General features: G+C 35.2%; 1 protein-coding gene across 2 annotated transcripts; it reads right to left on the bottom strand.

Annotated features, from left to right (window-relative positions):
* Positions 1-1,528: 1,528 nt before the first annotated feature.
* LOC107904329 (uncharacterized) lies at positions 1,529-11,704 on the bottom strand. Of its 2 annotated transcripts, XR_001686186.2 has the most exons (15): positions 10,990-11,704; positions 9,597-9,683; positions 9,252-9,355; positions 9,032-9,082; positions 8,757-8,928; positions 8,343-8,663; positions 7,592-7,795; positions 6,899-7,378; positions 6,558-6,767; positions 5,858-6,046; positions 5,061-5,230; positions 3,333-3,485; positions 3,147-3,228; positions 2,163-2,892; positions 1,529-1,860 (listed from the first exon to the last, which is right to left on the bottom strand). XR_001686186.2 is itself a non-coding variant. In XM_016830669.2 (14 exons), the coding sequence occupies exons 1-14, from the start codon at positions 11,512-11,514 to the stop codon at positions 2,503-2,505; spliced, it is 3,138 nt and encodes a 1,045-aa protein (XP_016686158.2). In that variant the 5' UTR covers positions 11,515-11,684; the 3' UTR covers positions 1,529-2,502. The 2 variants fall into 2 exon arrangements, 1 of the variants encoding a protein (XP_016686158.2); XM_016830669.2 differs by having other exon boundaries at positions 1,529-2,892; positions 10,990-11,684.
* Positions 11,705-12,019: the final 315 nt, after the last annotated feature.

Genomic DNA, 12,019 nt, shown 5'->3' with positions numbered 1-12,019 from the left:
GGGGGGAAAGTGGAAGGGAGTAAAAGTATTGGAGGAAGTAAAAAGGTTTGGGGAAAAATGTAAAATATTATAGTTTAGTATTCAGTTTATTTAAATTATTTGAGTTATTTGATTTTGAAAATTAAACTAAATTCGAAGTTGAAATTCGAAAAAAAAAATTTGAGTTAACTCAAATAACTCGATTCGTTTAACTCAAAATTTAAAAAAAATCGATTTTTTCGAGTTGAATCAAGTTTTGTTTACCTTTATGTTGGATTGGGTTGAAGTTTAATTCTAAAATATTTTTCAAATTCAAGTTCATTGACCCAAAAAGTTTATTTTATTATTAAAAATTAATAAAATATTATAAATATAATATAATTGTTATTTTATATTTTTATAATTAAATTTTGATTTAAAAATATTATTATTAAAATTAAATTTGTACTAAACTGAACCAAATCAAAGCATAAAAATGTTTATTCAAATTCTACCCAAATCAAGCTGAAGGGACAACCATACTCTTAGACAGGTCTGTCCTTCCCTAATAAATTAATTGAAAAAAAGATGGTACAGATATTAACCGTTTAAATTAGTTATACCTACGCTCAGATTTCTTTTCTTTTCTTGGATATATTTGTATAAAGCAAGTCATCGAAATAATAATAGGCCGGTCGCAAAGAAGAATTCAGATGTTCCTTGGACAAGTTTAATACGGGCCAGGTTTGGACCCACCTATAAACTCCAATCACTATTCATAACATATTAAAAATTATTTTGTATCAATATATTTATTATTAGTTTAACTTTTTTTATACATATAGTTTAACTTATTATTTAGATTAAGCTACACTATTGTTTCTTCTTTATTCTTTTTGTCCTCCAAATGCTCCCTTTAGTTTCTATATCTATATATATATATATATTGAACATTGAAAACACATCTAAAAAATTCATTCCTAAAAATACTTTTTTTTTCTTTTTTGCCAACCACCTAAAAATATCCAATAAACGTTAAATTTGTAGGAGGAAAGAATAAGAGAAAATTTTATAACAAGCATAGAGTAAAAATCAAATAATCCTAAAAACATTCATCAAACAGTAAATTATATAATAGGGAACAATAATAAAGTAAAAATCAGAGGGCATCAATGACTTAAATCAAACTAGCTCAAATATATATGTGCATATATATAAATCAAATATAGAAATAAAAATCACAAAATGTAAGCCAATGAATAGAGTGTTTAACTGAAATATATTGCATTTCTCTTATTTATATTTGAAACCTATAAACAGCAAACAACATAATGAAATGGCATTAAAAATGAAACTGTTTAAATTTATTTTTAAAATCTTTTTAAGTATACATCTTGCCGAAATATTATTTCTCATTAAGTAATACGTACGTTTATATCTTTTTGCATTAATTTACATCAGAATATGGAAATTTACTCTCTTATATTACCAATATTAGAGATGATTCAAAGCTGCTTCTTTTTTTTATTTTTCTGCTCTTAATTATTGATATAATGGGGGGATTCAGATATAAGCAAAGAAATCGGCCCAAATCAAATCATTGAGAACCTGATTTCAAAATAATATATATATATATCTCAAACTCCTAATTGTAAATTCAATAAGAATTCTTATACTCGGAACTCAAATATTTACGTGCGAGCTATAAGATTTTTCAATACTAGTTAAAATTATATTAAAAACCAAAGTCCGGCTAGATCTGCAAACCACCTCGACCAAGGCATTAAGCCGTTTAAACTCAGCTTTCCTCGAGCTTCAACTCAGCTCAACAAAACTAATTCAAATATTTTTCATACCGAACCCCGTAGCTAGTAAGAACCACTGTCTCCTTTACACCCTAACCTACATGGCGCCAATTTCAGAACATCAATTCAGGATGGAAAATTATTTCTTCAAATATCCGATTATAAAATTTGCTTTATCAAAACTATCATCAATGAAATAAAATAATAATAATAATAATAATAATAATAAAGCAAAGACTCGGCAGAAACTAAACTATATAACTCTGATCAACATTGCCTATGAAATATCCAAATTTTTTTTGTGAAAACAAGATTAAAAAAGGAAAAAAAAAAGAACAAAGAAAAAGAAAAGAGATGCATCATTAAATTGAATGTTCTTGTATGGTGGAAAAGAATTACCATAATCGTCACCCTCTTAACCAAAATCCCGGAACCGGTATGCTCTGTCTCCTGAGATATCCCCGTAAATCAGCTTGAGTCGCTAGCGAACCAAAAAAACACTAGGAAGCTATTTTTGTCTCCCCTCAGATTCTTGGAAGCAATTTACTTGATAAAAAAGAATTGGAAGAATAGAATGTTTTGAAAGCTGTTAGATTTTAACTCGCCTTCTCTTGTCTGCAGTCGTTTTTCCGGCTTCCCCGGGTTGAGAAAAGTAAAAGGGGTTCAGCATTCGTGTTAGGAGTTCACTGTCTCTAGGTTAGACTTAGAATACGGTCATCTGATTTAGCTTCTAAGTATCCTATAATCGAAGTGGTCTCTGCCTATACCCATTCCTCATCCTTTCCAATAATTTCTCTTTAGTTTTCCTCTTTTTGTCCATCTTCAACCGGTATCTTTCTTCTCTCTCCCTCTCATAAATTCCTTGCCAATGCACTTCCCCGGTCAATGGCCACAACCACACCTTCCTCGGATGGTCAGCATCGTCTGCAGCCTCAGCTAGATCTTCATCCATGGACTTCAATAATGTGAAGTTAAAGTATCTAGCCCACATAAATTCTTTCCGTTGTTCAACTGGATGTTGCTCTTCAAGCAAACCAGAGTGTGGCTCAACGTAGACCATCCTCCGCCCACTATGGTAAGCCCAAACATTGACCAAGAGTTCCAGTACCCGACAGTAACATTGTTTTTTCTGCCAAATAAACCGAGAAGAGCAGCGTTAGATTAGACTCTCAATGGAATTTTGGAACCTACAAATGTTATAGCAACAAGGATTTAAATTGCTGCTGTGGATGGATTTTTGGCAGTCATGTTTAATGTAGTTGCAGGCATAATGAATTATTGACCATGAATATCAATGGCAGACACAGCTGAAACAGTAAAATAATGGCCATAATGTCGTGTTACAATGCTATTTAAATCCCTTGTATGAACAAAAGAGCTTACCTCAAGATATGTGGAACCCAACAAACACATATTAGCCTCACTAGAATTGGACTGCAAGGCATCGAGAGAATCAACAAACATCCTGCAGTTGAATCATATAGATTTCCAGTCATCACTGACAGTACTGTGCTCTAGAAGGATTTTGAGAGATAAGATTCAATAAAATTAGACAACTCGGTAAATTACCGTGAAAACATAACAAACTCCAAAAAGGACTTGGTTGGCATCACCCAGCTGTGCAAGGAAGACCAGTGACCTTCATCTTGGGGCATGGGAGGAAGAGCTTCCATATCCACTGGCAAGTTATACATCTTGCGGAAGGCATTTTCAAAAGCAGTTCTGCGGGCATTTAAAGCATCAAAGCCACTCATATACTTTTCATATAGTAACAAGAGTCATCTACTACGCACACAAATCTATTGCAAGTTAAATCACAAAGCAGTTGTTTGTCGAGTTAACTAAGTCACTGACCAATGTAGATCCAGCCTCCTCAAATGTACAGGAAATCCATCTAGGATTCCTACTGACTTGAGCTATCCCATTCTAATATCTAACTTCTAAAGTGTGGTTCTCCTAAGTTCAAATCAATTGACATCAGAGCTATCCATCATATCCCTCAAATGCAATCATGCAACCCACATGGTGATGCTGAAATAGTAGTGTTCGCCTGGGGTTAGAATAAGCAGCACAAAGCCATAGCCCAAACAGGCACCTAGTTACAAGGTATGAGACTTCAATCCCACATAAAAAGTACAGGATTTTCTTGTGAGATTTATTTGGAACCAGGCTCTCCCATCCTAATAATTAAGTTTCTGAGGTGTGGTTCTCCTAAGGTTCATATCAATGTTCACCTTCAAGCCTATTAAACCTGACTGCCAAGTTCAAAAACAACAAATGTTGAGCTTTGAATAGAACAGGCATGAAGCGAATCCCGGCCAATGACCTTTGAGCATCTTCTCACCCATTGAACCTGATCTTGGCCCAACAAACAGAAAACAGTGCAGTCAAGGCTGCACCTAGCTGTGCCTGCCTTGTGCCTTAGCATTATTCAACAAAATCACCTCAGACCCTTCCAGGGAAGGTCCTTTCCATTAGGTAGACTAGGCATGTGCCTAGGCACACTTTTATGTACACCTGATTGAATTTCCCTTAAATTTCTTTTATTTTTCACAATTCTCCTTTGACATATCTTTACTAGTAAGAAAGGGATCATGTCAAACTATATACTTCTCAATACTTGAGCATTCAGCAACAAACATTGCATATTGATCAATTAAAAAATTGCATGTTCCGTAGAAAAACTAGACCATACTTTAGAGTTACCATATATCTTAAGCTTTATATGGTATAGATATACACACACAAACTTGCAAAATCTCACACATACAAATATTGTACTTTACTTCACTCGGGCAAGCACATTTTTTGCGCCTTGCACCAGAGGCAATATGAGGGTTCTAGCGTTGTGGCCTTGACAACACTGACAGGAAAAAAATGGAAATGTTGAACTTTAGTCAGGCCAGACCTAACAGCTGATAAAAGATGCCAAGGATCAGGCCCAAATCACAACTAATGATTGCCTCTTCACAACCCCATCTATCTTGATGATGCTTTCCTTGGTTTCATATTTATAAGAGAAAAAAAAAAAGGTACCATGATGGCTTCAGGAAAAAAAATTGACAAATTTGATTCGAACATCATTTTAATAGGAAAAAGAAACCTGGGAGAAAGCAACTTGTTGTAGAAGAGAGAATCTCTATATAGACAACATCAAAAGATAGCAAGCACAAAGACCCTCACTCGACTTGTAGAAAATTGAGGTGCAAGTCTTGGCATCAGCAAGGTGTAACAGATAAATCTGTCACCAAGTATGTTTAATAATTATGTAGTCAACCAATATTAGGTAAAACCAACCTGCAGTGTCCAGCATTTAATATGTCACACATCGACCAAAATGTGAGTGAATCACTGCTTCCTTCACCTCCACCATCAGCGTCAAGGTGTGCCCAAAAGTACATTGCATCTCCTTTACTTCTTTGTATTGTTTCTTCTAGAACTTTTTCAGCTTTTGTGGACAATGAAACCTATTTCAAGAAAACACTGGGCAGTCAATAGTATACTCTAAAAATTGATACTTGTAGCCTTGAAGCAATAGATAGCAAAAATGGATCTCTTTAGTTTCAGGAACTTTTTCAATTTTTTTGCTTTAAACAGTATATCAGCATTTTAAAGGTAAAAGACGGTAAACAGATAGGAAGATGATAGCATGAGAGTGAACAACCATTTGTATATTTATTTTGAGCGTAGTGGAGAGAAAAGCAAGTGAAGTTTAAGCCCTCTGCAACTTGGGATGGTATGTTAAATATTGAGGGGTATAAGATGGAAATAATCAATCAGAGTACCATCCTCTAAAATCCTCCATGCTTGAAGGTATTAAATAATGAGATCAATGGGGATAGGTTCACCTTCAAACCATCCCCAAATAACCGCAATAGCCCACATTACCTCTTCCCAAAGGAGAGGCACACACACACACCTTTAAAAAGGACAGTTACCATTACTACAGTCTATTGAAACTCCCCCCCCCCCCAAAAAAAAAAACCAAAAAGAAAAAAGAAACAATAAGAAAACAGAAAACAAGAATTGGTTCATGAAACCCCAGCCAATATTCAACATATGAACACCATGTTAAATATCAATATAAGGAATACCTTCCTACCAGCAGCTTGCCATGATTGAAAACCAATCCAAGGTCTCTTGTGAATGCTATCCACCCTATTTGCAATAGAGAACATTCCTCCAACTTCACATAATAAATCCCTATAGTAAGTGCTATTCAAAAGCGGAAGTCGGCCAACTGCATCCACATCATCTGATGTCAACCTCCTTGCTCTTCTAGACTGGCATATAAAATGAACAGTTACAAAAAATAGAAAGTACTTATTTCACATACATCATTTTTCAGTAGACAGACAAAGTAAAAGAAAAGCTCCTATAAAATGGGAGAGGAGACTAACATGAAGTACAAACTACAGGAAATCAGTCATGAATAGAGAAGTAGACTACATTAAGAAAGCAAAAAGGAAAGAGGTGAGATAATGTTGACGGTGGGAACTATTATCTATACATAAGGTTTTCTCTAGTAGCAAAATTGCATGTCAGACTCTTGACAATCATATGCATCCCACCCTTTTCAAGAAGACTAAAGTTGCCCAATAATAACAAAAGAAAACTAGAAGCATTTTCATCAAGAACCATATGAATATATTGTTCATACAATAATTTCTGCAGTGTGAGTTAAAACATAAATTTTCCTCGTCACAAATAACAAAACACTTACAAGAAGTTGATGAAGTATAAGAAAGATTGATAAAAAGATGAAATGTCAAGTATGGATTAGGAGAAACTCACAAGACTTAGCCCACGGTACAACGATCCATGGTGCAAGAATGGCCAGGCCCCAGCTCCACTATAGATCTCATATATGCATACAGGTTGACCTGTCCTTTCTAGCTCTCCTTCATCTCTTTCGTTGGCCTCAAACCTCAGCTTCTCAGATTTCCGAGCATTTCGATATATCTCATCCCATACACCAAGATGTCTCTCCGTTCTTTCATTAATCTATAGATTTAAGGGGAAAAAGAAGCATGTTCACATCACAGTTAATTTTGAGAATGTTCGGTAATTTTATGGGAAAAAGGTGAGTGCGGAGGGATCAAAACAAGGTACTCTAATAGTGAAGTTCTGTATACCTCCTCCATTTCAAGTCTTTCATAATCTTCAAAGTTCTCTATTTCTGTCACAAGGTCCAGGTCTTGTCCAGTAAGGGCATCCTGATCCTGAAGCTCAGTCCTATTCTTAGACGTATCAATAATGTGTTTGGTCAATTCCTCCTCAACGGTATAAACAACACTAGAATCTACAGAAGTATCAAAATTACTGTGTTCTATTTCCTTCCCGAAAAGGTTCCACTCCCAGGATGCCTGCTGAAGTTCAGAAACAGGACCTGGCAGCAAAACATCTGATGGGAAATAGAGTAAATTCACCAGAAGGCTTGCATAACCAGTTATGCATTCAGATGCTAAAATATTCTTAGCAAGCAGTCTTCCAGAAGAAGCAACTGTTTCAGCAAATTTAGATAGTCTGCCATTCGAAATCAGAAGCGAGAAAGCCCTCAATAAAGCATCAGGATCATGTTTTGGGAAAAAAACACAATGTGCTCCATCAACCACCTGCGATATAAGAGCAACTTTAAATGTAATACAAATAGAAAGTCCCTTCCCTTTCTCTCTCTATCTCTCCATCAACCACCTTGGATATAAGAGCAACTTAAAATCTAATACGAATAGAAAGTCCTTTCCCTTCCCTTTTCTTTCTCTCTCTATCTCTCCCTCTCTCTCTCTCTCAGACACACATAGGAGGGAAAAAAAATTAAATGGACCTACATATTTTTTGATGATAGGAAAATCAGGTGTGATGACAGGGATTCCAAAGGTCATGGCTCGGATAATTAAAGGAGGAAAACCCTGTTCTTCTTGGGAAGAACCATATAGAACAATGTCAGCCATTAATATAACTCCATTGGTATCACCATCCAAGCCATAATGCCTAACAGCGCCTTGGGGAAGTCCTAACTTTGATGCAACTTGCTGCACAAAAGCACAAGGTATGACATAACTCTCGAAAATAATACTAAGGCAGCAAACTAACCTCAATGCACTGTGCTGAATACATCATATATGGTAGAATAGAGGACAAAAGGAAAATTACATGGCAGCGTCTTATGCTATTCTCTCCAGGTTTAGCGGGCTTATTAATATTTCTGAGCCTCTATCCTTCCTTCTAGCAATACATAACTAATTGAAAAAGAAAAAGTTCAGGCCATACTACAATTTATAACTGTGTAACTCAAAAAAGAAGCATCTGAAGTACGAGAGACAAAGTACAACTGAATGACTTAGATATCCAAACTAAATGGCAAAATCAGGTATCCTCATTTAATCCATGCAACAAGAGCAAGCATATTTCTTTCTTGTCATTTTAATGTATTTATTACCCTTTTCACATTAATCACACAAGTTTAGGCCATAAAGACTTCATTCAATTCAAAATGGGGGCATCAACAAGCACAAGGGAAATGTATAAGGAACTTATAAATATACATTATATATGATGCACCTATCAACAGCTGGCTACCTGTAAAGCATCATTATACCCATCAGTGGAGTTACCACTCAAGAAAATAAATTTAAATGACCCTCCCGCATCATTTCTCCTGGTGTATCTCTGGAGGAGAGGTCCGATAGTTTGTAGCGCAACAGCATAATCCCACGATAACTCATCATAGATGAAAGAACTTCCAACAACTAGAACCACCATGTCATCCATGCTAAACCCATTGTCTTTCCTTAACTGTTGCTTTTCATGGGTCTTACTGTAACTTTCTGCACCCCACACATCCACAGGTGATCCAGGAATTACATGGAAGTTTCCAGTGTCTAGCATGCTATATAACATCTGATAGGGAAGGAATAGAATGAAAAACACATAAGATGTCTACTAGAATGGCATCTAAAAATTCTGTAGAAGTATAGACAGTGTCTGATTTACCGGTAGGGTAAAATCCGGGAACAGAATAACATTGGCCCTGGTAAAAGCAGTTTTCCAATTCAAAACAAGATGCTGCAACCCTTTCTCCTCATAGACAGGAAGACGTTTTGCCAGAGTATCTTCTTGAACTATCCATATAAGTGGTACTGTATCAAAAGGCTCCTGCATAAGGCTGCATGCATATATAACTCACGCATCTCAAATGAGGTGTTTGTACTGTTCAAAAAGTATCTTTACACGTGAGATATAATCAGTAAGCTAGATATGAAAGATACCTTGAGATGGCTTCTTTTGCTCCAAGAGAATCAGCAATAACACCTTCAAACCTGAAGAAAATGCAATAAAACATATATAACCAATGCAAATATATAACAAACAAAAACATTAATCACCATAGACTGCAAATATAGATAAAAAACAATTATAAACATAAATGAAGAGAGAGAGAGAGAGAGAGAGAGAGAGAACTCATAGTACAGGAATTAGGTATCATACATTGACCAATCAATATGACCAAATTGCTCCGGACCAAAAAATGAAAACTGAGAACTTAGGTTCTCCCACATTCCACGTGCTTCGCCACTGTCTAGTGCATAAATCTGTCAAATTGACATTGTAAGGATCCATAACATTTTCTGAACTAATCAGTAGAAAAATGCAAAACTTTCATGCCAATGCTGTTATAATGCAGAAACATGTCTACCTAATATTAACACTTCCTCCATACAATGGAAGTTATAGAAGATGCTTGTATCACAGAATCAGATGTATGAGCATATCCAAAAAAACAGGAGCACTAATATTTAAAAAATACATATATATATAAATATATATGTTCACCTTAAATACATAACCAAGCCTTTGAAGACTCTTTACTACAGTCACCAGCATCAATGATTGTGAGTTTTTCTTCATGTTCCCCAAAATCTGTCAATTACCAAGATGCACAATGTAAATGCAAAACTCAAACCACTTAAAATAGAGAAATACATGAAGAAATGTGCATTTTAGACGAGATGAGGGCTGAATGATGCTAATTGGTTTAAAACCAATGTTGTCAAGGACGTAAGGCACACTCTTGATACTAGAACTCTTATATTGCCTCGGGCACCAGCAGAAAAAAAAAGGCTCACAAGAGTGAAATAAGGTGCAAGATGTATATGTGTGTGTAATAAGCTTAAGATATATAATTATGATAATAGACTCCAAAACCGTGGCCTGGTTTATCTAGGAAACATGCAATTTTTTTGTTCGCCAATTTGCATGCTGTTTAATATTTAAATATTGGTAGAGGATTTGATACTATCCTCTTACTGGTAAAGGTACATCTAATGGAGAAGCTGAAAATAATATAAATTAATGAAAACTTCAATCAAGTGAATGTTAGTGTGCCCGTTACCTTGCCCAAAAGTGCTTCTAGGCACATTAGAAGTATGCTTGATAAAATGCGCATTGCCCAAAGTTTTTCTTTCTTCTAAATTCTTATTAGCCTATAACCATTAACTCCCTCTTTTCCCAAAAAAGTATCAAAACCTATTGAATATTCAACTTTCAACATTGTACAAACCATTTATTAGTGCCAACTTCATATTAAAAACCTCATTTTCTAAAATTCTTTACTTATTTTTCAAAGTTTAAACATCGTGTCAATATAAAGGACAGAAACTATACTTAATGAACCTCAATGGAAACATTTCAAAACAATTTTTTGCTTAACGGAGTAACACATTAACCAAAAACAAAGAGAAAAAGAAAGCTATAAAGATGTCTTTGAGTTAGCCTTTCAAGATAACCAAATACTAAAGACATTCATTTTCACGAAATAAAAAATATCCCAGCAATCCATAACGAAGTAACCTAATTTATTCATAAACCATAGAGCTAAAGGAAACACCAAAAAACTGCTAAGTAAATATGCAATTCCATAACATACAAAATTCAATTCAGCTGAGCCACTACATACAATTTAGAAATCTAAAAAAAAAAAACGAATATAAAACTTCAATATTAACTAATCCAAAATCACAAACTACCAACAGAGAAATGAATAAATACAAACATCTGAATAACGAACTGAATTAATGAATAATAAACAAACATCTGAATTATGAACTTTAAGTGCATCAACATTCTAATGAAATATAAACTTCTGAATTACTAATTCCTAATTTAAGATAAGAAATCAATTAATTAGTCCAATTGTTAAAAGGAAAATGAATGAAGTGCGACTTACAAGGGCAAGTCTTGGGCCACGAAGTCCGATCCTGTCAGATGATCTCATCGGATCAAGTCCACCGCCTTCAGCGACCAGCCTCGAGATCCCAGCCGGCATAAACTTCAAGGAGCTCCCGAACCTCAAACCTTCTCTAATAGACCTCCTCCAACTCCTCTCTCCTCCTTGCCTAAACAACATCGCCGTAATCGAACTCTGCATCACCATTGACGCCACAGAAAAGGCGAACACAGAGAAAAATATCAAAAAATAAAACAAATAAATGCCTCGAAAAGGGAAGTGCAATAATCCTTTCCGGTTGAACCGGGCACGGTTTCGGACTAAAGGCCGTTCGAGGAGAGAATATTGTTTGATTCGGTCCCGGCTATGGCCAGGATTCCTTTTGAAAGGAAACCGATCGCGGATCGAGTAGAATCCTTGATCATTGTTATTGTTGTTGGTGTCGCTGTTGTTGTTAATGGCGTTGTTTTTTCCATTTTGGTTGCCATCGCCGTCTAGTCCCAGAGGAGACGAGCTTCGGCCCATAGGAAGTGGTTCCTTCTTTTCTTTTCTTTCCTTTTTCTTTTTAGTTATTTTCTCGAGAAAGTGACGGAAATTTTCAGAGAGTTTTGTGACAGTTGGCTTTGAAAGAGAAATCAAGAGTGAAGAAGTCGAGTTGTTAATGATATTAAAAGGGATATATGGATTTCTTTTTTCAGGGAGAAAACGGTGGTAAAACTTCACGCGCCGTTAATAAAACGCGTCAATTTATTTGCTTTCTATTAGGCTGGCTACGCCTGGACTTGGCCCAAACTTTCTTCTGCCGAGACCCACTCTCATTTTTCTAATTTTCATAATATATCTATCCTTTTGTTCTTTTAGTATTTTACTGTATTGGTGTGAAGCTATAAAATATTTTTTATATCTAAATTAAGTTATAATTTTATGAGATTATTTTTATCTTTTTATCATATAATAAATCAATAAAATTTTAATTATAATGATATTTGAATCTATACTAATTTTAGGTGGTGCGGTAATCAAATATCAA

The sequence above is a fragment of the Gossypium hirsutum genome, chromosome A05 (assembly GCF_007990345.1).
Source record: "Gossypium hirsutum isolate 1008001.06 chromosome A05, Gossypium_hirsutum_v2.1, whole genome shotgun sequence".
Lineage (NCBI taxonomy): Eukaryota > Viridiplantae > Streptophyta > Magnoliopsida > Malvales > Malvaceae > Gossypium > Gossypium hirsutum.
Note: the sequence above shows the minus strand (reverse complement) of the source record. Positions and strands in the feature narration are given on the sequence as shown.